General features: G+C 46.6%; 1 protein-coding gene across 5 annotated transcripts in view; it reads left to right on the top strand.

Annotated features, from left to right (window-relative positions):
* INPP5D (inositol polyphosphate-5-phosphatase D) overlaps positions 1-27,806 on the top strand; it is a 113,462-nt gene that overhangs the window by 67,130 nt on the left and 18,526 nt on the right. For all 5 annotated transcript variants that reach the window (XM_067538804.1, XM_067538805.1, XM_067538807.1 and 2 more), the window contains 12 exons: positions 7,115-7,265; positions 12,450-12,621; positions 14,249-14,389; positions 20,157-20,244; positions 21,013-21,093; positions 21,278-21,349; positions 21,640-21,763; positions 23,522-23,628; positions 24,382-24,484; positions 25,238-25,434; positions 26,249-26,366; positions 26,920-27,016. In XM_067538804.1, the coding sequence (XP_067394905.1) occupies positions 7,115-7,265; positions 12,450-12,621; positions 14,249-14,389; positions 20,157-20,244; positions 21,013-21,093; positions 21,278-21,349; positions 21,640-21,763; positions 23,522-23,628; positions 24,382-24,484; positions 25,238-25,434; positions 26,249-26,366; positions 26,920-27,016 (1,451 nt within the window). The remainder of the gene's footprint in view (positions 1-7,114; positions 7,266-12,449; positions 12,622-14,248; positions 14,390-20,156; positions 20,245-21,012; positions 21,094-21,277; positions 21,350-21,639; positions 21,764-23,521; positions 23,629-24,381; positions 24,485-25,237; positions 25,435-26,248; positions 26,367-26,919; positions 27,017-27,806) is intronic.

Below are 27,806 nucleotides of genomic sequence, written 5' to 3' on the forward strand. Positions count from 1 at the left end.
TGAGATGCAAAAGGCTGCTTGAGAAATGTCTAATGGGCCGCTTAGTTTGACCTGGCTAACTTAGTATGTTTTAAGCCAATGTTTTCCAAACCAGGTGCCTAAAAGTAAGTAGGCTTCTCCCGGTAATACTTAGACGCCTCAGTAGAAGTGGCCTGCTTTTCAGTGTGTGCTGATGCTGCAAGTTCTCCACTACTTTGAAAATCAGGCTACTCCAGAGGCACCAAGCTTAGAAAAAGTTGGCCTTAAGCAATGCAATAAGATGGTCAATTTCCCAGTTCCTCCTTGCTGACTGGCCTGGGTTTAGGGAGAGAAAACACTTCCCTTTTCCCCCAGGTCCCTCTTCTTCTGCTTTCTATTTATGGCACTGCTGTAAAGATCTCCCGGTTAACCCCTTCAGTGCCCAGCTTGGGTTGGGTTTTATATACGCAAAGCTGTTTTCATTATACTTCTTCATAATCCCTCCATTAGTCCCCTAAGAAATATTAAAAGGCACTTCTCGGTAAGGCCAAATTTGGAGTGTCTAAGCCAAGCCATTCTGGTGGCACTGGCAAGCTTAGGTCACTTGGAGATGAGATAAGGACGAGGAGTCTAAGGACAGGGTCCTGTGAGATGTTCACAGTGATGGAGCCTGGCAAGAGAGAGGAACTGCGAAAAATGATGTTGAAGGAGCATTCAGAGAGATCAGAGAACCAAGAGAGGACAGTGCTATGAAAGTAAGAGGAGAACAGGATGTTGAGGAGGAGAAAATGATTAGCAGTGTTAGAGCTGAGTTGAGGCAGATGAGGTTGAAATATGGGCCATGAGATTTAGCCAGGAACAAGTCATTAGAGACTTCAGTTTCCATAGAGTGGAAAGGACAGAAGCTACATTGGAGTGGATCTCGGAGAGACTTAGAGACAGTGGATATAAGAAGTTGTTCCATGAGCTTGGAGAAGAAGGGAGATAAGAGAGAGGCTGGAGAGACATGTAGGCTGGAGAGAAGCTTTTTGGAGGAGGGGAGATACAAGAGGACGCCTATAGGAAGAGGGAGAGAAGGGAAAGGCAAGGGAGGCCAGTAACCAGGAGGGGCTGGAGCCAAGGGGACCAATGGAGGGGTTAAAAATAGGTGAGAGACCTGTGAGACTTTGTCTGGGGAGAAGGAAGAAAGGGTTTTGGGAGAGGAAGGAGGAGGGATGAAAAGGAAAGTTATGTTGGATCTTATTATCTTCTCCTTGAAGAAGTTAGCTCGATCTTGGGCAAAGAGGGAACAGTGGGAGGGTTTGAAGAGGGAGTCACAGGTGAGGAACATCAGTTTGAATCTTCTGGTAAACTGTGTGTATGTAGGGGTAGGGAGAGGAGGTGCATGCCAGGTGCTAAAAATAAGAACTCTTGCATTTCAGACATAATCACAGCTTGCTTTATGGTGCTGTAGATCACTCACTCCTGCTTGCCTTTACCATTTTCATTTCTGTTCCCAAAGTCAGAGCAAATGTGTATGAAGTTAATATTTCCCTCTGGCTGGCTCTTGCTATGCAGCAAAGTTCTCCCATGGAGGTTTGTTCAAAGTGTAAAGTCAATAATTTTTTTTCTGGCGCTCTTTGAAACCCACATGCTGAGAGACATAATGCCAGGAGTACATTTTATCATCTACTGCTGCTTTTCCTTTCCAGCCTGTGATCCTTTCCCACAATTCAGGTGTGACTTGAAACATCGTATGTCCCAGCAAAACGCTGTTTTCCCTGCCCTTTGGTATTGGGAGTTGTGTGGCCAGCCTTCAAATGAGCATCTCCAGAAACCTGAACACTAAATAGAACATAGCTACAGATAGTGTAATGCTTTTTTTTGTTTCTTAAACTGTGTCAATACTTATTCTTCATTTCTGCAATTCTCTGACACAGCCCCAGTCTATCAGCAACAGATCAGTGTCTCTGGGATTACCCAGAACCCCGGCAGGGCAGAGACCTGAATTATAGGCCTTCTGTTCTGTTCTGTCTAGGTTCTTATATACTGCATCCATCACCATAGTATCTGAGGACCTTCCAGTAGTGCATTTAGCAACATGACTAGAAGTGTGTGCAGTGGAGTGTCTTGTTTTGGTAGGGATTTTTTTTTTTTAACATCTGTACCTCTTGCTATATACAATAGAACTTTGATTTTACAAACACTAGTCTCATGAATGACCAGTTTTATGAATGGTTTTTTTCCAAGCAGAAAAAAATATCACATAATGAAAGTCCTGTCAATGAAGAACAAGTCAACCTCTCCTGTTCCAATGCCATCAGCGTATGGGAAATGGCTTTGTGGTGGTTTGCATGGTAAAAAGAAAGCAATTCAGGGCTCTATATTGCAAATTAGGTACCATCTTGAGGATCATTTTGAGATGTTCAATGTTATGAACCCTCAATCCCCAATTAGTTCATAAAAAGAGGGTTCTACTGAATTTATATTAGAGAAGGCAGGTCAGAGAATGTGCCTTGTACTTGGAGGGGAATGTGGGGAGGTTGGTGATGGTCCTTATTTTCTAGGGAGGGTTGTTCCCCAGTCTGAGACTGCACCCAAGGAAGTTCTGTCCTCTGCATAGACGAGCCCTGCGCTCATGGTATAGAGAGTTCCATTGTCCCCGGGTGGCCACGGTGTTGACCATGGTCTTCATCCTTAAAAAGCATTTGCCAGTAATAATACTCCTTAAATGGCAAAGCTGATACGGGGCAGTTTTGGATGGATTCTGCAGTGGCGGCAGATTTCTTCCCTGTGGGGTGGACTGGCGCCAATGGTTGTGACTGGTTGCTGTGCAGACCCGAATTTCCCCAGCCCCTTGTCTGTGGCTTAACACCAGGCAGCCCACAGGCTCCAATCCCTCTGGTTCCCCATTTCCTTACTACAGTTTTTACTGTCTCTTTTCCGTTATTGAGCTCTCTGCGGAAGTCTTGCTAGAAAACTGATGGTGCCTGCGCCATCCAGTGCTGCCCTCCTGTGTCGTGCCAGCGTGTGCTTCCTTTGACTCCACGAGCTGAGGGGTTTGGGCAGGGTCTGCCGGTGCAGGCCTTGTCAGCTGCCCTGGTGAGGGCCAAAGGAGCAGAGGCTCCGGAGGTGAGGAATGGTTCTTTTGGATGGTATCAGCATGACCTCCTGTGTACCAGCACAAGGGGGAGCAGGGGCTGCTTAGTGCTTTCTTTGGTTACCATGTAGATTAGGAAGTCTTGAGGAAGTGAGCCACACTTGGCAGCAGGAGGAGCTAAATGCAGTCCTCCTTCCTACTATATCCCAGGACTGGATTTGGCCCAGAGAGAGCAGCCCCTGGGAAGAGAGCTTTGCAGGGTCCAGCTTACTTCTTGAAACACTAAGATGCAGTGGATCAGCGCAGCAAGCAGAACGGATGGGGAAAGGACAGTGCCTGTGGAAGTCAGGGTGGGAAGGAGGCAAGAGATTGCTCCGGGGAGGCAAAGGATGTAGGAGAGAGATGGCAAGCTCTAGGGCCAGCTGTGGGGAGGGGAGAGCTGGGCAGAGCCCAGAGGATGGGGAAACTCCTAAGGCAGAATAGAAGGCCATTTAGAAGATATCTAGGAGTGTAGGAGAGGACTTGGGAGCCAGTAGAGTAGGTGAGAAAGCTTGGGGGGAACTGGACAGTGAGAGGGATGGGAGAGAGCTCAGATGGCAAAGCATCCCCATGGGAGGAGTGGATGGCAAACCTTGGCCCTCTGGTGAGGATCTGTGCTGTTTAATCTCTCTATTTTAACCTCTGCTCTCTGATGATCCTGATGTCGCTATCCTATTCCAGTCCTCCCGGGTCATTGAAGCAGGTCTAGATGATAGAGGAGTTAAGAGACCAGTCACTTGTCTACACTAACTTGACCACCATTGCTACCACCCATGACGCAACATCTGTTACAGTGCAACAGTGGGAACCTGCAAGAATACTAGTGTAGGCCAAGTCAGAAAGGGGCAGTGTTAGGGTGGGAACAGGGACCTGACTCCCCAGCTTCACTGGCTAAGAGGTGGCACAGGCTGGCACCCATGCTTGTGTCCTTTTCTAGACTGGCAAAGATACCATTGCAGTATGCGCTTTCTGGGAGTGCCCCGGAAACATCCTGGCTGACTCAATGCCTTCTGGTGGTTCCCCACTACAGCCCAGCTCCTCCGCACACCCCTTCAACACTGTAAGACACAATCTAGCCCTTTGTGAGCAAGTGAGACCATAAGAAATACTTGGTACATTTGCAATGAGTCCCCACACCCAAACAGTAGTGCTGTCTGTTCCCCTTGGGTCGTTTCTGAGAGGGTTTTTGGGCTTTTTGTAATGTCTAGTATTAAATGTACTTGAGAGTTGATGTACATTTTTAAAGCTAAGCAGTAACATGAGGGAGGCAGAAGCCTGCATGTTTGCCTGTGCTTGGCATTTATTTTGGTTTCATCTTTATTATAGAAAAAGAAGTGTATTTTAATTCTGGGACAAGATGAGGAAGGTGATGATGTTGCTCAGCATGTGTTAGATTTTCATGGTCTAATTTTAATGGGCAGCTATTTCCACCTTTTTAACTGTTGTCTAATTGTTTCCTTGTGCTTGCCCACCTGTCTGTCTCCACTTATTGTTGCTTGTCTTATACTTCAACTGTTAGCTCTTTGGGCTGGGATTGTTATTTTGGTCTGTGTTTGTACAGCATCTAGCACAATAGGGTCCTGATCCATGGCTGAGGTACCTAGCTTCTGCTGTAATAATAATGTTACTCCTTTTGACCCGAGCAACTAGCCAAAAATTCAGAGTCTAGTTGGTTGTTCCTGTTAGGAGAAGAAATTGGTGATACTCAGGTATTGCTGAGGTGCAGCGTTGGGTATTTACAGAGAATTTGTACAAAGAATGTACCAAGTCCTTTGTCTCTGAGTGCAGAAGGAATCAACTATAAGGGAACAGCTTCACTTCCTCCCAGTACCTAGAACACCCATTTCAGCCTGCATCCCAAAAACCTCTCCCCAGATTTCTTCCAGGGTCAGCCACCATACTTTCCGCTGCTCCTTCAGGCCATCTCTCCAGGCGTGTCTACACAGACTAGTCTGCATCAAACTGGGGGGTGACTGTACCTTGCCCTAGCCTGCCGCTAACTAACCGTCCCTCTGTTGACGCGTATTAACAGTTGTGCATTAACAATGTGCTTTGATCTGGTCCCGTTTCAAAGTGGACTAGAGCAAAGTGTGTTAACTAACTATTTACACACATCAGCAAGGTGCACATGCTAGTGTGATTTAATATAACTTCAAGTGCCCCAGCTGTCTTAGACTGTCCAGACTGAGACTATGGCTTGTCTACACTGGCACTTACGCTGGCAAAACTTCTGTCACTCAGGGGTGTGAAAAAAGCACCCCGCTGAGTGGCATAAATTTTGCCTGCATAAGCGCTAGTATAACCGTGTTATGTCGGCGGGAGAACTCTCCACTGTCGACATAAAAAAACCACCTAAACAAGAGCTCTCCTGCTGGCATATGCGCCTGTGTAGACAAGCCCTTAGTAGCAATTTATTTCAAATTTAGGTAAAATTCTGCTACTTAAAGAATAAATGGTGTGAAATCTAGGGCTGATCAGACAGAATAGCTTTAGTCTTGCCTCCCACTAGCACTGCCTGCTGTTGCTATTGAGTGCTCACTGTGACTGTGTTCACAAATGGGTGTTGCTCATGGTCCCCCATTAAACCAATAGATAGTAATTTGATGGTGCTGGAAATCATCTACACACAGGCTATTCACTCCTGTCTGCATCAGGCCCTGCTGCTTGTATGTGTGTGGGCTTGCTATGATTTCAGTTCACTGTCAGAAAGCCCATGATCTGCCACTGCTGTACTACAGGGCAAATGAGGACTGTATTTCCACCAGGAAGAATAAATCTTGAAAAGCATTTGTTTTGGACATGCTTATGCACTGCTATTTGTTGTGGATTTGATAGTCCTTGAGAGTAACTGTAGAGGCAGCTGTGGACATGGTTGTCTCCTTTTCATCCTCACTTGTGTAGGGTGGTATTGAGGATTGTCCATTTGTGCACTGCCACAGCGAGTCAATTATTTTATGTCACTAGGTCTCTGTGTGGAGGCAAAGTGTTGGGACCACGTGAATGATGGCTGCTGTAGCCTGGTGGATCTAACATCCCTCCATTCAGTGGCAGCTTCCAGTATAGAGCTCAGATTTTCCTGAACCCAGAATGCTTTACATTTGCCATCCCTAAGGGTGTGGTTCCAGACATAAGGGTCAGGATTGGCTTTCATTGCTGTGAGGCTCAGCATAGCACTTTCGAGCTTTTTGCAAAGTTTCTACCAACTTCCTGAAAAGTGACTGTGCCCATGGTGCCGTCATCTCCTTAAGGGTGCATCTAACACAGGCTCCATCAGCTCATGATGCCATTTGTGTAACACGTGCTGAATAGGTGACAACAAAATGAGATGTGCGGTCATTACCTTCTATGTTTGCGCCTGAATAGCAACCCAAGCTCCAGGCTGCGGTTAATGCATCTCTGAAAATCAAGTCACTTTATTTAAATTCCTAAATATGACTTAGAAAACAAACTCTAAGCACTCAAGTGTCAATATTTTGGCCTTAAAACTTTTAAAATCACAATTGTTCGTTGTCCTGTTTCATTTGAGCCTAATTATGCCTAGTTATTTGAATACCGGAAGGGATACTAACAGGTACATTTGATTGTGTTTCTCTCGCAATACAAAATGAAGGGGAGATTCCTACCAGATTACAACCAAAGTAAAACGTTGCCCGTGTTCCTTGCTCACAGTAAAGAAGAGAATACGAGAATTGATCCTTTTGAAACTTCTGCTTTTACAGATCTTCATTGCTTTGAAGCCAAACACACTCTAAAATTAAATGGCAATAGAAGTGGGATATCTTCCATTTGACTTCACTGAATATTTGAAGTTGCCATTTTTGCTGACACCAAGTGGGGCGTGTGTGCATATCTGTTTGTGTTTGTTCTGTATGAGCTGTTCTGCATGGATGCCTGTGGTCAGGTGGACACTGAAAGCTAGGCTGGCTTTTTCTGGACAGTAATAGCTGATTTTTTTCTCTCTCTCTGCTTTGCCTCCAGTGAGGAGAGAATGATTCCCAACAATGTTTGCCGATGTCTGTGTTCTCTGGGTTGTTTCAGGCTTCGGAAGGTGTTCCGGTGAAGTACTTCGACAACTTGGATGAGCTGATTGAGTTTTACAAGAAGGAGAACATGGGTCTGGTATGGCACCTCAAATATGCAGTCCAACGAGAAGAGGAGGAGGCAGCGGACGAACCAGAGGAGGATGTGGGTAAGAAAGCCAGGGATGGTTCGGGGACCCTTAAGTGAAACAGACTCGATGTATGCTGGAGATGATGGGAATGTTGGTGGGAGCTTTGTTAGAGTCTCTGAGCTTGACTCTCAGCAGTGTCAAGTGCCTGCAGTTTCAGTTGACTACATTAAGAGGAGTGGGTGCTCAGGGCCTCTGTCTACACAGCAGTGTAAGCCTGGGCTCGAGCCTAACCCCCCTTGCATTCACACACCAGTTGTGTTAACCTAGGTCTCGAACCTAGAGTCCCAGGACCCTGGAGAGCTGCAGGGTCCAAGCCCATGTTATGCTGCAACCTGGGGTCTGAGCCCTATTGCTTTCCTGTATGCACATGGCCCCAGCACAACTCAGGTCCTGGAAGTCCTCCACATATATTCCAGAGTTCCTTGGAGCAATTTCTTTAGTCCTCTCTATGCCGACAGTTTGTGGTGCAAATGGGAGCCACACCTCCGTCCCTTTGCAAACGGCAGCAGCTCAGATCAGCATTAACCACTGGGCAGCTTCTTGGTCCCCCCTTCGGCTCTCTGGCCCTTGCTTCTGCCCCCTCCCTCCACTTCTTGAATCTACATGTGCAGAGGCGCCTGGGCAGTGTGCACTGTGAGGACTGTGTGTGAGAGCCAGCCCCAAAACTTCCCCACAGCCTCATGGGGACCTCTTGTCCCTGCCTCACAGGGTGTGGCAGGGGCAGGGATAAGGGATGTTCCCGCGGGTGTTGGAGCACACTGCACCCCAAGCCTTGGGGATGCACTTCACTGCTGTACAGCTGGTAGTAGCCAGGCTGGTGTGTGTGTGTTTTTCCTCTGAAACTTACATTTTATGTCAACTTCAAAACAGACAAAAATAAATAAAAATCCAACCAAACAAAAACCATCTTCATTGAACATCCCATTTTAAAAATTGCCAAGTTTCATCTGAATAGTTAGACAGCCCTGGAGACTGATGTGCTAATTATCCTCAGAACAGGTGCACCAGGGCATTTTCCTGCCCATGTGACTCAGCCTAGACTTGGAGAGCCAGTTCTCAGATTAGATGATAGTTCAGTATAAAGCTTTCTCAAACTGCAGTCGTGCTACTGAGATAGCCACCAAAGGAGCTAATTATGCCGTCTGTGTGCTCATGTGCTCCTGATGGGCACCGGAATCCCATCAACAGCACTGCCACAGTTAGGAAACGGGGGGGGGGAGGCAGTAGAGTTTTGCTGCAGTACAACAAATTCGTAGTGCAACACATTCGTATCGACACTGATGGGAGGGGACCCTAGGCACTCTGGAATAAGGTTACTTTGACTCTGGTCTGTGCACTGCAATATGGATGCCAGAGTCTGAGGTTTTAGCGTGGGTCAGAAAATCCTTAATCTAGGGTTAAAATGCAGTGTACACTCTCAAGCCCAGAGTTCCCTGACACAGCTCAGTTGACTTGAGTCCCACTAGCCCTGGGCTTATATTGTTATGTAGACATAGCCTTTATAGCTCTGTGTTATGGAGAATATTTCTAATGATTATGAGCTTGTCAAGGGACATGTAGATACCACAGCAATGGATATTTAATACCACCTTGTAGACGGTGGGATGAGAAGGTGTGCTGGATGTGGCACTTGCCTCCTTGTTTGGAATTTCCAGCACCATGCCTGTAGTATCTGTGACAGATTTCCTGATGTTAGGTGGTTTGAGGGGGCTGCTGTCATGCTCCTCTCTTGGATTTCCTAATGACAGAGGATGGGGAAACAGGTAGAGTGAGGAGGGCTGACCTTCAGATTGTCAGGTTTAAGAAAGCAAGAAAATCATGGAGTCCATTTGCATCTATACTACAACATTGCACTGTTGCAAGCTGCAGCAGTGCAGGGCATCTGGCCAGCTGCCTTGTTTTACATGCAACGTTGCATCATGTCCACATACAGCATCCTCTGCAAGCACTGTAGGGCCAGTGGATTGTTGCACCTGCCCCATGGTGCCATGTACACCCCTGTGGAACTGGGGGCAGAGTGTCTACGGTAGGTCTGTTGCATTTATTCATATTTTTGGTTTGTTCTGTCAGCTGCTTCAAATGGTTCTGTCCTGCACTAATAGCAGCACACAGCAGTGGGTTGTATTGGCTGCCCCCATCTTCTGGGAATGAGCCACATTACGTACAGAGGCAGATTAGTTGCCCTTGCGACTGTCTCTGGAAGATTCACATTCCTTACCAATAGGCAGAGCCATCCCTAAGGTGGGGCGAATAGGGGTGATCGCCCCAGGCCCTGCACTTTGGAGGGCCCTGCACTGGTCCCCCAGTCCCACCAGCCCACGCGTTCTGGGTGGCAGCTGCCCATGTCCTGCCTGGTCCCAGTTGGGAGGCAGGCAGCAGCCTCCTGTACCCTGGCTGGGAAGCCTGGTGGCAGCCTCCTGCACCCCGGCTTGGAGCTGGGCGGCAGCCACTGCCTCCAGGGTCCCAGCCCGGCAGCAGCCCCCTCTGCCCGGGGCCCGCAGCCCCCTAGGGATGGCCCTGCCAATAGGACAGGATGGCATTCCATGCCAGTTTGAGCATGCATCTCTGAGGTTTGCCATCACTCGTCAGCAGTCCCTCAGCAGGACTTTGGCTTTGGCCCAGTGCTCTAAATGAAGTACAGTGCTGGAGGGAGAGGGGAGGAATTACTGCACTGTTTAGTGCTTCTCTCCTTCAAAAGAGATGTTAAAATGGGGTTTTTTGTGCTGGGACTCTAGTGGCTGCCTGTGGAGTTAAGGGCACTATATAGAGCTGATCAGACACATTTTGACTAAACATAATTTTTGCTAGAATTTGCTGATTCATCAAAATTGAAACATTCCATGGGATTGTGTTAATTTGATTAAATTCTGCCAGAAATCAGACAAGGTTCCAATGGAAAACCTGCCTGCTTTCTTGCCAGCTTGCCCACACAGTTTCTGAGCAGCCAGGGTTCCCAAGCTCCATAGCAGGGACTTGTATCCAGGGTACCTGAGTCCCAGGCTGTAATCACTGGACTATCCTTGCTTTCCTTTTTGGCTATTTATCTAGAAATGCTGAGCATGACAATGAACCTGATCATCTTTAGGATGAAACCTCTTTGACCCAGCCTTCCCCGCCCCTCTCTGGCTGGAAAATGTTGATAAAAATGAAATTTCAATGAAAAACTGACACAATTTTTGCACAAATGTTAGTGAGTAATTTTCTCATTTTCTGGCCAGCTCTGTTAATCTCCCGGCTCTTAGAAATGTGAGAGAGGGAGGGGGAGAAATGTGCAGGAAGAAGAATAAACAGAAGGGAAGAAGTGACAAATGAAGTTCTAGCCACTCTGCTTGCCTCTGGCTAGAGCGAGAAAAGTGAAAATGTGGTCGTTAATCAGGCCATATACACCCACCATTCAATTTTGCAAGGTGCTTAGGTACCAGCCATATGAAAACCTAGAGGATGTCTCTGTCATACTTTCACTGTTAAGTCTCCTATCACTGTGGCATCTAAGTACTGAGGTAGGGGATCTAACTGCAGCACCAATCAGTCATACTGTTGCTTATTATTTCTCTCACTGTGTGAGTCACAACATGCACAGGAACTATAGACCATTTTTTTCAGGAGAAAAAGCACTGCTCTCTTTTTTTAAAGAACAGCTAAGTACTGTGTGCATTACAAAGTGATGGGGGATTGTTAAACAAGGGTGACTATCATTAGGTTAAATGCAGCTATAGCCACTTCCCACCAAAGAGAGAGGGTGAATTCATGTTGAATTGTATGGCATGATTTGGGAGTGGAGGGCATTTTCGGCTGCTAATGCACAGCCTGCCCTGTGACAAGCGAGGCAACTTGGGTCCCCTTACTGAATTAAATGGTTTTTATTTGCTGCTAGCGTTCATTGTTGTTTCCTTTCTCTGTATACATTTACTAATTTTAGCTGCCTGTTTCTCTCTGTTATCAGCCTTTTTATACTCTCCCTAACATACTTCTCCTTACACCAGGGGTTCTCAGACTGGGGGTTGGGACCCCTCAAGGAGTCACAAGGCTATTATGGGGGGGTGGTCACAAGCTGTCAGCCCTCACGCATGCCATGGCTGCAGCTGCCAGCCCCGTGCATGGCTGCCAGAGTCCTCCAGAGTTGGGTAGCCGGAGAGCAGCGGCTGCTGGCCAGGTGCTTTGAAGGCAGTGCTGCCCCCCAGCAGCAGTGGAGAAGCAAGGGTGGCCTGGCATGGGGGAGAGGAGGGGGTCATCACAGCCTGAAATAGTTTCAAAAAGGGTCCCAGAAAAAAAAGTTTGAGAACCCCTGTCTTACACTCTGCCTGCGATGGTTATGCAGAGTTCTGGGACTGTAGACACTGCTAATCATGTCAGCATCCAGTACTTTTTTTGTTCTGAACAAATGGGGACTAGGATAGAAGCTGCTAAACCTACTTAACCTGAATTAGGTGCAGTTACTATGGACTGACGTTTGTCTGTCTGTCTGTCTGTCTGTATTTGGCTGAGACATAGCCCCCAGTATGTCACCTTCTCCTGTGTTACTCTTGGGCACTGTCCTACTCCCACCGGAGGCCCATTAATAATAATGATATGTAGCCATGATATAGCACTTGCACATTTTCAAAGTCTTGCAGAGATATTTATTACTCTTCACAGTGACTGGGAAATTGAAGTTGTGACTTGACCACGTCGACTCAGCAGCCAATGCCCGAGCTCAGGATTATTGCTGATGAGTTCTGGGCTCACAGCCCCCCGCTCAGCCCACTGTAACACACCACTGAGTTCAGAAGGGAGCAGGGCTGGGCCCTGATCCATATCAAGGTCTGGCCTGATGAAGTTCAGATCGTCTCAGCTCTGCAACTGGAAGCCAGTCAGTCTGGGTAGATTTCTCATTGACTGCCACTGTGGTGCAGACTATATTGTGGGTCAGAATGGGAGGTTTAGGTGTGTTGCCAAATTACTTTAAAAACAACGAGAGTCCTGTAGCGCCTTAAAGAATAACAAATTTCTGGGAGCATAAGCTTTCATGGGCTGCAACCCACTTTGATCACCTGCAGGTCATGCATCTGACAAAGTGGGTTACAGCCCAGGAAAGCTAATGCCTGCAGAAATTTTAGTCTTTAAGGTGTGTCAGGACTCTCATTGTTTTTGCTGTATACAGACTAACACGGCTACCCCTCTGGAACTTTTCAAAATTACTTTGTTTCCCTTCCTTCATGTCAGACCCTGTACCTACCCCACCTATATTACCCCCACGGCCTTTCATGGTGGCACCCCCAACAAGCGAGATGAAGGAAGTGTTGCCACTAAATGAAAATTCCAGGGTGGCAGAAGTCAGCAAACTGTCCCTTTCTGAGACACTGCTTCAGCGGCTGCAGTACCAAGACACCAGCAGGTGAGCTCTGGCAATTCACGTCCCCTTCCCCTCCAATCCCGCAGAAACTTAGACAGATGGACAATAATCAGGACAATAGAATCAACACTGAATCCATCTTGGGAGTGGGTAAGGCACTGTGTTTGGGAAAGGTGTCACTGATATCACAGCTATTTCAGTGCACCCTATTGTGGGAGTGGGGAAAAAAGGATGTGGGGCCTGTGTCTGATCTGACATTTATTTTATTCCAGCGTAACTCCATTGACATCAGAGGAATTACTCCTGATTTACACTATTTAAAAGGAGGTCAGAATCAGACCCATAGTCTCTGAAACATTAAAGTAATACAATGGCTACTCCTTCAGGTAGTGCTCGTACTCTGGCATGGAAGAAATGTTCTTCTGAAGTATAAACCAATGTACTGACCTCCCCCATGGAGAGAGTTCTTACCTACAGTAAGATAATATCAGAGAGAGGCTAGAATAGTAACCAAGTGCCTAAACCACAGAGACTGTAAGAGAGATTGTGAGCCAGATCCTCAACACATGCAAATTGGCATATCTCCATTGATTTCAATGGAGTTATACTGATTTATGCCAGCTGAGGGTCTGGCCTCATATAGGTACGTGGCTGTTTAAATACATCATGAGGTAGCATGTTGAATCTGAACACCCATTCAAGCATCAGAGGAAGCTGGTGACATCTAGGGTGACCAGATCCTCACAATTAAAAATCAGGACACATGTATTTGGGCCAGGGCTGGGGCATAGACTCAGAGACTTTAAGATCAGAACAGAAGGGTTCATTATGATAATCTATTCTGACCTCCTGCGCAACACAGGCCGCAGAACCTCACCCTCCCGCTCCTGTCATAGAGCCCTGACCTATGACTGAGTATTGAAGTCCACAGACATGCTGGAGGAGTAAGTTGCAGCAAAGGGAGGCTAGTTCGGCGTTCTGTCAGGGAGGTAGGATGGGGGGGGGGGGCCGGCTGGCTTGGTAGGTGGCAGGATGGGAGATATCTATTTTTGCTGTTCCATCTGCCTCCTTGGAAAAGAGCAGCCAATCAGAACTTTCTGCACTTGCTAAAGGATGAAGCAGCTAGCAAACTTTGACTGCTTCGTCTCTCAGCATGTGTCAAGGTGCCCATCCCCACCCATCAAGGAACCAACTGGAGCCTCCAGTCCAGCCCTCTGCTTTCAGCCTCTAATCCAGCTTTGTCTGAGGCAGAAGCTTCAAAGAAGGAGTCAGCCATGGGGATATGAGGGAAGGTCCTGGCTCCCCCAACATTCTCAGGCTGCTGGTCCCCAGCCTCTCCACAGCACCCCCAACCCTGCAGGGGACCTACTAATCACCCCCACCACAGCTCCCTCTCAGTCACCACTGCAACCTTTATCTTCCACACCAGGCCAGCGTGGCCTAGAAGCTCAGCATTCAACCTGTTGCAGTGACGAATCCTCAGGCAAAGTCTAAGAGTTTCATTTCCCCCCACAGTTAGAGGAAGTGAAAAACATTGAAGAACAAGGCATGCCACAAAGGAGCATGTCTTAGCTGTGGAAGCTTCTGCTTCAGAAAAACTCAACTGCCTGATAGTTGGGGGCAGCAGGAGGGAAGCTGGTTTCTTTACCTGAGTCAATCTTTTTCGCAGTGTTTCGGAGGAACACCTGAAGTTCATCCAGGATTATCTGCGAGTTCACATCACCAGCGACTTTGAAATGGTGCAGACAGGCTCTAGCAGTCTCCCCCAGCTGAAGAAGCTGCTCACAGTGCTCTGCAAAGAGCTCTTCAGGTAACTGGAGGCTAATTTGCAGAGAAGCCAATATAATGTCACAACACTGTAGTCAAAGGCAGGTACCATTTGAATTGTGAACCCATATTTCCAGCACAGCAAAACTGCTTATCCTTAAAAACGGGTACATTTTCAGTGCAGTACGACAAGGGTCTCATGGCAGGTGGAGGCAAAGGCCAGGAGCCAGATCCTCACGCTCCAGTGAGATTCAGATGATTTACACTACCTGAGGTTCTGGTGCTGGGACAGGACATCTGCCTGAAAGATGCAGCTGTAGCAGGTAAGGTTTTCCTGTGGGTAGTGTCAGTTAATAGAGTATTATTTTGTTTACACTTTGTTTGGAAAGTAACAAAACCAAAATGCCTTAAAAGATTAAATGAATAAATTAGTAACAGATATAAATGGCACCTCCAGAATCATCAAGCAAAAGTCATATGAGAAAAAACCACATATTGCTGTATGGCTACACACACTAAACCCTGACTCTCCTCTCAACTGCGTCAATGAGAACCTGGAGTGATTCTGTTGAAATCAGTGAACATAATACAGGTTGAGTGAGCAGAGAAACAAGCCCCTACTCTTGTATGGTTTCCACTCAGAATACACCTTCCCTATCCAGAGTCCAGACTGATCCCAGCAAAAGCCCAAGTCCTGTTAGGGACCTGATTGCTACTCAAATTTCCTCTCTTCTCTGAAACAAATGAGGTGCCAGCTCTCAGATCCTGGGGAGAGCATCCGGATATCAGACCATTGACAGAGGTCCCATACCTCCACGCTGCTGCAGGAGCCCACAGCACCTTTTCCTACACTGGCTTCTTGGGAGCACGGTTCCCATGGAGCTGTACAGGCTGGGGTACTCACCTCCATTAGGGGAAGGGTCAAAAACATGGGAAGATGCAGCCAAAAGTTAATATTGATTCACTTAGTGCTAACTTGTGAATGGAATTCCCATAGAGTTGTGTGGGGAGGGTGGGGGGACAGGCCAGATCCATAGCTGGTGTAAAGTGGGTGTGGCTCAGTTGAAGTGACTGGAGTTACTCGAGTTACACCAGCTGAGGATCTGGCTCAGTGTGCATTCCTCTACTGCCTAGGCCTGACTCCAGCACCCCTAGGGAGGGGATCCAGAGAAGTCTGGGGGTGGAGAGCAGGATACTGCAGAACTGGCAACTTCCTTTGCTCTGCCCCTCAGCTGGGTTTCAGTTCACTACAGTCACGGAGGGGAAGATCCCATATGGTCAATTATTAGCAAACTTGAACAGTGGGATCCCAAAGTCGTCCAAATCACGGACTGATTCTTTTCCATTGCTAAAATGTCTAGATCAGTGGTTCTTAACCTTTCCAAACTACTGTACCCCTGAAGCCTGAGTCCCACCCCCACGGGGCTGAGGCATGTAACTTAGTTTCATGGCGCCCCTGTGGCTCCAGGCAATTGCCTTTCTTGCCACCCCCAATACCAGATCTGCACTTGCGACCCCTCTAAACCCCCAGGTTAAGAAACACTGGTCTAGATAGTGCTATATTGTTGTTGGAATGAAGGCCAGCTGGGCTTTTTCCAGAAGGAAGCACTAATACATCTCGACTCTGTACTGTCTAGGTTTTTATACCCTGAATCACCCTTATAGGGGATTAGAAAGTCTTAAAAAAGAAACCCTCCTGGTATCAAATTTTCTCAAGTATCAAGGCTTTTCTTTCAATTGTCACCTTTCCTTTAACATCTGTAGTGAGAGAGCACAGAAAATCTAGTGCCCACTTGGAACATAACCATGCCAAATTCTCTACCAGTGAAAGTCTGTTAAATCACTGGAGTTGAACCAACAGACAGTTAGCCCCACCTTCCACCTCTTCTTTAGTGGCATATCTTTATGGATTAATCTGTTGTTATTCTGGGAACTAATGACATCTTAATACAATTGGTCTAACTGGCAGATTTTCAAAAGCCCTGTGCGATAAGAGAGGTGCACTAATGAAATTCTTTTCATAGGCAATAGTCCCCAGCATGTAGATGGCTAATTTTATGCATAATTGCCCAATTTGCATGTGCGATTTCCCACATGGAAATGCAAGATTCTTTTTATAGAGGGGACCTGATTCAAAATCCAATGAAGTCAGTGGAAAAACCGCTGCTGATTTCAACAGGTTTTGGATCAAGTTTTGGTCACGTATACAGTTTGCATAGTTCAAGTGTAAGAGACTTTCAAAATCAGCATTGAATTGACTTGCTGTTTGAAAATAGAATGCATTTGATACACCCCATCCAATTTGTTCTCCCCCTCCAATTTCCTCCCAAAATCTGTACTAATAATCTCAGAATCATTTCATTTCGGTGGATTTGCCTTCTCAATTCTCTTGTGAATTCCTAATAACTTTAGGCTATTTCTCCTTCCTCTCTCTTCCATATCAGTCAGTTTTCTCTAATAAACCTCTCTCCTGCAGATCAGATTTTCTGTGTGCGCACTCCAGCCATAGAACCAAGCTGTTCTCTGGTAATTTACTAATTTTCAGATACCTGGGCATTTACTTGCTTTATGTCACTCCCTTAATCTCTGCAATAGCTTGCAGCCTCTCTAGTTGAAATCCCCTCATCAAGATGCTGAAATTTAATTTATTCAGTGGCATTACCTAATTTTAGGTTTCATTCACCTCAACTTCCTCCTTCCCAGCTGCACTGAGGGACTCAGCCTGAAATCTGCAGCTAGTTCTCAGGCTGTTTCTCAGACATCTTGTGTTTTCTTTTTCTGGATTCAATACCTTTTATTACTTTCACAAAGTCTGGGGGAGAGGAGAAATTGCAAATCGCAGACTAAATTGGCACTAATGCTTTGGTTGTATGATGTCCCTCCCTAACCCCTTCTAATCTCACATAGCCTAACGGTGGGTGAGAAAATATCTTTTATTGGACCAGCTGCTGTTGGTGAGAAAGACAAGCTTTCAATCTTCAGGTGACTTGAAGAAGAGCTCTGTGTAAACTCAAAATAAAAGATGTTACCTCACCCACCTTGTGTCTCATACCCTGGGACCAACATGGCTACAACAACACTGCAAATAGCCCAGAGGATAGCTGTTGTCAGATCCAGGGGATACTGCATTCAGTGTAAACTTTTCTTGCATGTCCACTAGCTGACACATGCAGCTTACCACCGTCTGCTGCCTGCACAGGCATCTGCAAACATGAGCAAGGGAAAGAGGACATTTTCTGGAACTGCATGTCTGCAGTGGTGGGGATGGGTGAGAAGATTGCTTACTGCTCAGTAATGGACAGAGCTGGGCTAACTGTTCAGAGTGAACAATTTGTCTGGTGACCGTAGCCCCTTTTCCAGTTTGTGAGTTATCCATCAACACGTGCAGGGCCAGCATCTGAGCTATGGCTAAGGAGCACTCCACACTGCAGGGTATCTTTTGTGCTCCCGACTCCCCTGACCATCAGCCAGCTCAGTAAAGGGCCAGTCCCCTGGCATGAATTAGAGCAGTATGAAGGTTGCTTTCAACTGCACTGGCTGCCACTGGCCTCCAGGGTCGTCAGGCTGCAAGATTGCCCAGGCCAGGTCCTCTGCCTCAGGAGGGGAAGTCTAGGGAGGGGCAGCCAGGATGCAAAAACAGTGGCTGAACCTCTCCTAGGGATGTCCCTAATCAGGGAATGCTCTAGGGGCTGAAGATAGCTAGTTTTAGAGGAACTTTGTGGCAACGCAGCCACGGATCTCCCTGTAGATGTCTGTGAAGTTGTTTATCACTCAGAATTCCTTAAGGAGTTTGGATAGACCTATTTCACAGTCTCTGAGCTGTATGTGAGCTTGACCATTGTTTCAGGCAATCACTTCATAATTCACTACATGATTGGTCACCTAAATCACATGGTGTTATTTCTGCTTTCTGATTGGATGACTCCCACAAAGAGCTCTTAAGATAACTCAAACTCTTCTGGCGCCAATACTTGTGCAAATACAGAAGGACACAAGTGTTCATATCACTTCCTGTGAAGAGTCTCATGAATAAAATTTTACTCACACAGCTGTTCAAAGGAAGAAAATAAAAGAGGCGTGAAAGCAATTAAAACCACTTTGTGGTTTGGTTGAGCATGAATGCTGGTAAATACCCTTCTGCATTCTTCACCAAGATTGATGTGTGTGCGTCACATTAAGCTGCACTTTCTGGTAAAGTGCCTCAGACAGGGCAGTTGTCTCATAAGAAACATTTAGACAGCAGGTTTTCTGTGGTTTCTCGTTAGGAACTGTACAGTCTGTGCTGCACATAGCTTCAAAGTTGATAATTGTAATTGTTTTCAGGTGGTTTCTCCAGTAGATCTTCTCCCATTGCTTCTGGTACCATCTCTGTTCTGTTAGTGCCTGATCCAAAGTCCACTGATGTCAATGGGAGTCTTAGGGAGGTTAGGATCACTTAAAGGTTCAAAGTAGAACAGTCTTGTGGCACAGAACTGAGAGCCTGGGAGGTCTAGGGTCCTAGTTCTGCCACAAACTTCCTGCATAAGCTTGGCAAGTCACTTAGACTGAAATTTCAAACTTGGGTGCCTAGCTTAGACAATTGAATACATATTTAGGCACCTAAAACCAATATGGTTTTCAGAGACCTGGAATGTATCCCATGCACGCTCATCGTAGCGCCTTTCCCAGGGAACTGGATGGAGTAACCGGTGCATTCGTGCTTATGAAAGTGAGGGGACTTGTTAGTACAGTACTGGCTACCGATTAGGAACAATGTGGCGTTGTACTCCATGTTCACCTTGACTTGCAGGACATAGCTGCTCTTCTGGTGCTAAGTCTGGTCATTAGCAGGGAGTGTCATTTGTGCCAAATTCATACAGTGGTTTTGTGATGGACAGACATCCTCTGGGACCAAATTTGGGCTCACTAAATTAATTTCTTTTGTAACCTATCCTTGATCTGAATTCAGGAACTTAGAGGCTGGCTCATTTTACATCCCCGGTTCCACTAGTTCCCTCATTGCATTTCCTAGTGGTACAGTGCTGTCTCAGCTTCCAGAGCTGTAAGAAGTTCTGTTGAAATGAGCTGTTGCTAGTGCACTATCTGACACCCTAACCACGCCCTGCACTGATCTTCCAGTGTTGACAGTGACCTCATTGGGTATGGCTATGCTGCAATCAGAGGTGTGACTGCAGTTCAGATTGGCATCCACATACTAGCTTCAACCTAGCTGGTATGTCTAGGGGGCCTTGGAGATCTACTCCTGTTGCTAGCCCATACTGAAGCCTGAGCCACTATGTCTGCACCGCTGCTTTCAGCTGTGCTAGCTAGATTAAAGCTAGCATGGTTCTGTCTACTCATGCTGCAACCTCCCCCAATGCAGTGTAGACACCCACATTGACTTTGTGCTGATGTATGCAGCACTAACTGGTTTTGTGCTGACTTCCTTGGACTACTTTATCCTTCTTTCGTTGACCAACGTGACCTTGTCTTAAGGCAGGGCTTGACAAACCCCAGGTGCCAGGTCACCATGATGCCTAGAAATTTAAGTCTGGTGCCTACTTTTTTTCTGGGGGGAGCAGTTGCTGCGCTCTGGCCAGGACGCCCTGCCGCTGGGCCCACATTGTGGGAGAGGGGCAGGAGGAAGTGGTGGGGCCAGGAGGGGAGAGTGGCTTTTGAGCTCCGGCCAGGGTACCCCACTGCTGGGCCCACATTGTCTGGCTCCTTAATTTTTGGGCTGGCTCCTAGCTCCAAAGCAAATTTGTCGAGCCCTGCCTTAAGGTCCCCACACAAATCCTGCAGTGACCTTTGACATGTCTTTGTATTCCCAGTGAGGCGTCTCGCACTCTCCCTTCCCTGGAGTCCATACAGAAGGTGTTTGACCAGCAGCTGCCCCCTGGTATCCATCAGCGTTCTCAAGTAAGTGCTGCTGGAAGACGTGGGGAAAGGTGGTTGCAGCTGAGTGAAAGTGTCTGTCAGGCACAGACAATGGGGAGGGAGGGCTTTCTGTGCATGGGGCACTACAGTGACCATGAATTGAGAGGGTCAGGTAATGCTTCTGTTCTCTTTAGCCTGTTTCTGGCTGCAGTGCACTGGACACACAGTGAGTTATTTAACCACACATTCAACTAACTCCTCACAGTCTTCTCCACCTTCTCCCGTCCCTCTGTCCCAAAGAGAGAGTGCAGCAAAGCACCTCAGGTCGTTCCTGCATCCGGCCTCCTTCAGCCTGTGACCCAGAATTGCAAATTTGTCCTTCCATCAGCTTAACACCTCTGGCTGGTCATTGTCTTTTTGTGACAGATCCTTCCTTCCACCAAGACACTGAAATCCTGTGCCTGCGGCCCAGAAAGTCAAAACTCCAATCTGCATGTTCAGCCCACGGCCCAGTAATACAAATCTGTCTGACTGTCATCAACCACCCAACTCCTCTGCATGTCGAGACTTCTCTGGCCTCTGCGTCACGTATGCAAGTCTGTCCTTCCACCAACCCAACTTTCCTGCATGTTCAATCACATTCTGTGCTGCCGTGTTTCACGTTACGGATTAGATTTGTATTACATAAAGTTCACTGCTGCTAAATGCTGTTTCTTGGAGGTGGTGTGAACTCAAAGCTCCTTTGGGTTTGGTACTCATGGTTCTCTCTCTCTCTTTTTTCTTTTTTTTTTTTAATGCTACTGTTACCAGTTGCTTGGGGAAGCCAGCCCAGTCAATGTTGTGTTGAAGCTCAATCAGCTGATCTCTTTGCTGTCCTCCGTTGAAGAAAAGGTAGGGATGTATAACTATCTCGTGTTCCCTCTTCATTTTCTTCTGGCTTTATTTATGCTCCTTTCATCATCAGTAAAATCCACCTCTGTAATAAGAATTCTCCTGCAATGCCCTGATTAATCCTTCTTTGATCCCCCTCAAATGAAGTCATAAAACAGATATCTATATGCATGAATTTTTACAGGTGAAAACACTCTTGATTGAAGGTCCTGATTCAACTCATCGGCGTTCTCTCATCCCTCCTGTAACCTTTGAGGTAAATGGACTTCATCAGCAATGCTTATCGTACAACAGAAGAACACAATAAATGTAGGAATGTCTCGGTGACTTAAGTTTCTGGATACTATGCTCTACTATAGAAAGATAATACAGTTATAGCTCAACAGTACTGTAGTAAGGGTCATGTCTTAAAGCTCTCTGGAGTGGTGTAATGGAGTTAGGCCATGCAGATGTTTTTCTGTGCATTGATTTAGGTGTTGCTTTCCGAGTATAAGTGACTGAAGTTTAGAAAAATGGTTTATGAAATATCTCTCCCTTTTCCAAAAGGTGAAAGCAGATTCTCTTGGAATTTCCCTGAAAACACACCTCAAAGTCGATGTGGAGATGGGAAAATTGATTATCAAGAAAGCCAAGGATGGTCCTGAAGACAAGTTCTATAACCATAAGAAAAGTAAGTTGCCCTGGGTCACAAATATATTAGTCCCATGGAGCCCAGTGGGAATTTTGCCATTGACTTCAGTGGGAGCAAAGTTTGGTCCAATGTGCATATTAGTCCATTATGCTGAGAATGTTGTTCTCTTACAAGGCACCAATAAACCTAGATGGCTTGCCTCCAAGGCAATTTTCAGCAAATGGGAAGTCAATATCATGGTAAATGGCTCATTCTGAGAATCAGTTTACAGCCTCTGGCTTTCAATTATAAGTTAAGACAATGGCAGTATGTCTGCAAGGAAAGCAGCGTCCCTTGATAATAGGTATTTCCAATTTCTGCCTTGTATGAATCAAGGAGGTAAGCAGCAAAAATTTAAGCATCAAATGTCATGTATGTTAGGCCAAAGCCGGTGTGAATCCATCTCTTTCCTGGGTATGCTGCACCTTTGAAAAAGTCCGTTTGGTAAAGCCAGATCTTGAGAAGGCATCAGTGTCGTTGTTCTCAAGGTCATTGTTCAGCCAGAGGCAGTTTGTACTGCTGTCATGTTTGTTACTTTGGCCTGGTCTGCTTAAAACTCAGGTTGACATCGCTATGGCGCTCTGGGTGTGAAAAATCCACATCCCACAGCGCTGTAGCTATGGCCAGCTAACCCCTAACATAGATGCAGCTAGGTTGACAGAAGGGTTCCTACATTGTTGGAAAAATCTCTTTTGTTGCTGTAACCTACATGGTGCCATAACTGTGCCACTGTAGCGCCTGTATGTAGACATGACCTTAGTATCCTTAGGGGAGGGTGATGTTAGTTGTGTCCTGTGACAGCCCATTTAAATCGGTTCTCTTTATCCCTGGATAGGTTCCTGCTAAAGCAGTCGACGAAAGATTTTTATTAGGAAAAAGTTATTTTTCTAATTCCCCTCTGGACTCGTAACTCCAACCACTGCAGAGATGATCAGAGGCAGAACTATCAACTAAGGCTCCGTCCTCACTAGGAGAATGATCCATTGCTGACCATGGTTTTGAGCAAAACCTCCCCTCTGAATTTCCCCAGTGGGGGGTTCAGAATTGCTTAGGTGCTGATATAACTGGGACAGAACCATCTTCACCATCAGATCAGCTTTCACCTCCCCTTCCACTGATGCGCAGAGGAAGGAGTGTAAATTGTATGCTTGGGATACTGAGAGAAGAGACTGCCTGTACAAAAGGCATGGGGTTGGGGTGAATGCCAGGCAGAAGGAGTTGTGTGTTACTCTTGCCAAATGCACCTATGTGTTATTTCTGCTGGATCATTCCAACAACCCTCTCAGAGCACTACCCTGGCCATCCAAACAAAACTAATCAAAATGCTGAGAAATGGCCAATCTTAAAGGATCAGATTGTCCTTGGCTCTAGTGCTGGTGCACAAGGAGCTTTCTTCTCCCTGTGTGTCCTACAACAGGCTAGCAACAATTGCAGTCCCTGCACATCAGGAAGAGGGGTTAGAGGTGAAGTACTTTAGGTGGGTCTCAGTGCTTTATGACCCATAAGCCACTGAAACCATCTTTGCCATGTTGTTGGTTCAAGGCTCTGTATAAAACCCTTTTTCGGAGGCAGCATTGACAGGAATGTGCACTTAGTGGGGTCTACAAACAGAAGGCAAAAGGAGCTTCTGATTTCAGAATGGGGGATCTCTGGGAGCATGCTGCTTCCTGCACTCAGTTCTAGTGAGCCGAGAGGAAGATTTCTCTGGGGCTCAGATTTCTGCAGGTATAGGGTTAGTGACACCCAGCCTCTGCTTAGTCCTGCAGCTCATCAAGTCCCAGAAATTCCCTAACAAACTGGTGATCGTGTTGGAGACTGAAAGAGAGAAAACACAGCGGAAAGAATATGTTTTCACTGACTCTAAGGTACAGGACGATGTATTTCCTCACTCTGTCCCTGGGGCACCAAGATGTGCATGAGTGCAGTGTTGCTCTGCAGTGGACTAACAAGGGCATTTGTAGGGTTTTAATCTGCTCTGCACAAGTGAGATTCATCATATAATCCGAGCGCATCCAGTTAATGCAAGAGAGAATGGATAACATATACAGCAACAGTGTGATGATAATCCCTGCTATATTGATGAGAGTCTGGGAAACGGAAGGGGGCAGATTAGGGCTGCACCATTCACTGGATGCTCAGTGGCTGACAAAGGCAGGATTCAGCTGTGGAGTAGTTATACCAGAGTCATTCACCAGCCTTGAATCCTGCTGAGGCCTTATCTAGATGGATGCAAGGGTGTGATGTAACACGTGCTAGTTTACATGTTTGAAAACTCTAGTGTAGACAAGGCATGCTGCCTTTACCATGTGCCAGGAGGAATGTAGGGTTCAACCTGACCCGCTGAACGTGTATCAGAGTAGTATGCCCCTTGTCTACACGAGGCTTTTAGAACACGCTAGTTAACACGTACTAACAATACGTTTTCTCCTGGTTTAGAAAGGGCCTAAGAAAGCACCAAAAGCAAAGCAATCTTCCTGCAGGCTAGTAGAGATAAGGCTGATCTGCCCTTTAGGTATTCTGGGCACTTCCCTGTTCAGCTAGTTCTTCTTTCAGAAGAATCTGAGATTCTGGTTACTGAGACAGTCAATCTCATTAGCTCTGTCTCTTTCTCTGTGTAGAAAAGAGAAGGGTTCTGTCAACTTCTGCAGCAGATGAAGAATAAACACTCCGAGCAACCAGAGCCTGACATGATCACCATCTTCATTGGGACCTGGAACATGGGTATGTGCTCCCTTCTCATCTAGTCCTCCCTACATTCCTCCAGACACTTACCTCGACCTCAACATTGACCTGCTTTCACCTGGGGACTGATGGAATCCAGACTGCATATTTCTTCGTAAGGGACTCGCTCACAGGGACTATGTTCCAGTGAAACAGAAGAGGAATTGAGTCTCTGAGCCAGGTTCTCGCATGCACTGTGGCCCCTTTGCATTGCTTCAGCCGTAATGCCAATGTGACCATGGTCAGGGGAAGGACTGCACTCCAGATATATCTGTACATGACTAGGAGAAACCATCCACCTCAGGACTGAAAAGGGAATTTAACAGCAGGGCAAAGGCAAGTTTTATGCCACCATTGTGGCTCCCCAGCCTTGGAGCTGTCTTTGGAATGTCCCAGTCTTTCGCTGAATAGCCAGTTACAGCTGGCTGCCAATGGCCTCCCTGGGCAGTTCCAGCAGATGGGAATTGTCAGAGCACAGAGATGCTCCTGCCGGTGCCCGTTGTCCCCAGGAATGATGTAGCGTAGCACCAGCTCCATCGCCTTGGGATTCCCCTCTGCCAGACACAAAGCAGGCAGGGTTGGGCTGAGGGTCTGGCCCATAGCACGTCATTTGGACAGAAAGCCCATGGTCTCTGCCCGTATGTGTATGTGGCTGCGTGGGGTTTTGTGCCTTTTCACCCCCGTGCTGTGTATATCTTCACGGTTTTAACTGAAGTGTTTTGACTCACTGTGGTTTTGGATTTGCTGCTAAAGGTGCTGCACCTGCCCCAAAGAAGATCACATCCTGGTTTCTCTCCAAGGGACAGGGAAAGACGCGGGATGACACAGCTGACTACATCCCCCATGATATTTATGTCATTGGCACACAGGAGGACCCCCAAGGGGAGAAGGAATGGCTTGAGGTTCTGAGACAATCCTTGCAGGAAATCACCAGTATCAGCTTTAAAGTGGTGAGGAGTCATATCAACTCAGAACAGACTGAGGCTAGCACACGTCCCTAGCAGCTAGGAGAGAAACAGGAATAAACACCCTTCTGGCCCATGCCTCCCTGCTCTCGAAGCCCCACATTGCTGGGACCATCCTGCTAACAGAGGGGACTGGATGTGTCTGTGGACTCCATTAGATACCACTCTTGAATCAGCCAGATGGATTGCTCCAAACAATGCCTTACACAGAATCTAAGCCCCGGTGCCTGCCAGGTAGGGCGTGAAGGATGGATCTTGACCTTGGATCCCCCATACATAGCACACTTACCATCAGTTAGGCCATGGGAACAATCTTCTTAGAGGAGAACATCTGTAAATTATTGGTGTATCTTTTGCAACTGCCCTGGCTTAGCTCTCTCTGTGGGCTATGGCACATTTTATCCTGGGTTATAATAAAGTTTAGGCACAACTACACTGGCTGACCAAATTCTGTTAGAGCCATGTTTGGCCACTGCTGAGTTTTCGTGAGGTGAGGAACAGGTTTTATCATACCTGAAAGGTCACGGTAGATGGGGAGGTTCTTAGCATTTGCCTGTAACAAATAAAGTTGTGTTTTCTGTTGCCAAGATGATCTAGGAATTAAAGTGAGCATATCTGCACACTAGAAATTGTGCATATTCTCCCTGCTCCCCACCCACACAAGCTAAGAACATGGATCCATCACTCAAAGAAAAGTCTCAGTCAGTGAGTCCAAGTAGGTTGGGAAGGCCTTTGACAGACCAGATGTGCCCGGTGTCTCTGGGCCAGGATATAACCATTCATTTCTCACCCCCGACAGATAGCAATCCACACGCTCTGGAACATCAGGATTGTCGTCCTGGCCAAGCCAGAACATGAGAACCGGATAAGCCACATCTGCACCAACAATGTGAAGACAGGAATTGCAAACACACTGGGTACGGAAACAGAATCAAATCTAATCAGAGGGCTTCATCCACTCTGTGACCATGGAGACTTTTGAAATGAAGTTTTCTTTCAGCAGGGTCACTCTGGGTCACACTAAAGTGGCTCTGGTCTTCCCCAACTGGGCATATATGAATCCCAGCCTTGCTAAGATAGACCTGCCTCCACCAACATGGACACTATCTTACCTGGGGGGGAAGGGGAGAGGGAAAAACTGTCTTTCTACTCAATCCTGGGCTCATAAATTTCTCCATTAAAGACTTCAGCCTGACTAGAGGGATCCCCCTTTCTGGTTGCAGATGGAAATTAAATTAGCTTTTAAAAAAAAAAAAAAAAATATATATATATATATTTTTTTTTTGCCTTCTTTAGAAGAACTTTCCCTGCACTTTGTTCTGTATGTGATAATTCTTTCTGCACTGATAAAGTCTGCCTTTCCCTCCACCCCATCTCAGTTAATAAGTGTTATGTTCTTTATTATCTTTCTACTGCTCAGCCAGAGGTGGATTGATTTCTTGATGATTTTTTCCTTCTTTTTCCCCCCAGGTAATAAAGGAGCTGTGGGGGTGTCATTCATGTTTAATGGAACCTCCTTAGGGTTTGTTAACAGCCATTTGACTTCAGGAAGTGAAAAGAAATACAGGTGAAATATGTCATTGCCTTTCATGTGCAGGTGTTGAGGTCCACAGTCAACCTATGGAACTCATTGCTGGGAATGTTGTGAAGTCTAAAAGTATAACTGGTTCAAAAAAGAATAAGTTCATGGAGGATAGGTCCATCAATGGCTATTAGCCAAGTTGGTCAGGGATGCAACCCCATGCTCTGGATGTCCCTAAACCTCCAGCTGCCAGAAGCTGGGACTGGACAGTAGGGGATGGATCACTTGATAATTGCCCTGTTCTTTTCATTCCTTCTGAAGCATTTGGCACCAGAGACGGGATACTGGGTAGATGGACCATTGGTCTGGCTCTGCATGGCTGTTCTTGTTAGGAATTGTTGGATGATGTTTTCTGGCCTGTGCTATGGAGGAGGTCAGACTAGATGATCCCAATGGTCCTTTCTGGCCTTAAAATCTATTAAATGTTCACTTTGAGTGCAGCTCTGGCTTCCCAGACTAGAAGCTGTTGACGTCACTTAGGCAGTCCTGAGTATCCCAGTCAGTGCATCATCATCTGATCAGTAACGTTGGCCTTACCAGCATTGGAAGCTGCTGACATCTACAAGTGGGCAGAGGAAATAGACAGAAAGGTGTTCTCAAGGGTGTGGAGAAATATCTCATGTACCCTTACCCAAGGCAGTGTAGGCACTGCCCACCTGCCTATCCTGTGGAGCTGCCACTGTGTACCATGGAGACATTTTGATGGTTTGTGCTGTCTAGAGAGAAACTGGGAGGTTTTTCTGCACAAGTGCAATATGGAGAATGCAAAGGTCTC

This window comes from Emydura macquarii, unplaced genomic scaffold, assembly GCF_026122565.2.
Source record: "Emydura macquarii macquarii isolate MOO-44397 ecotype Brisbane River unplaced genomic scaffold, CSIRO-AGI_Emac_v2 contig_499, whole genome shotgun sequence".
Lineage (NCBI taxonomy): Eukaryota > Metazoa > Chordata > Testudines > Chelidae > Emydura > Emydura macquarii.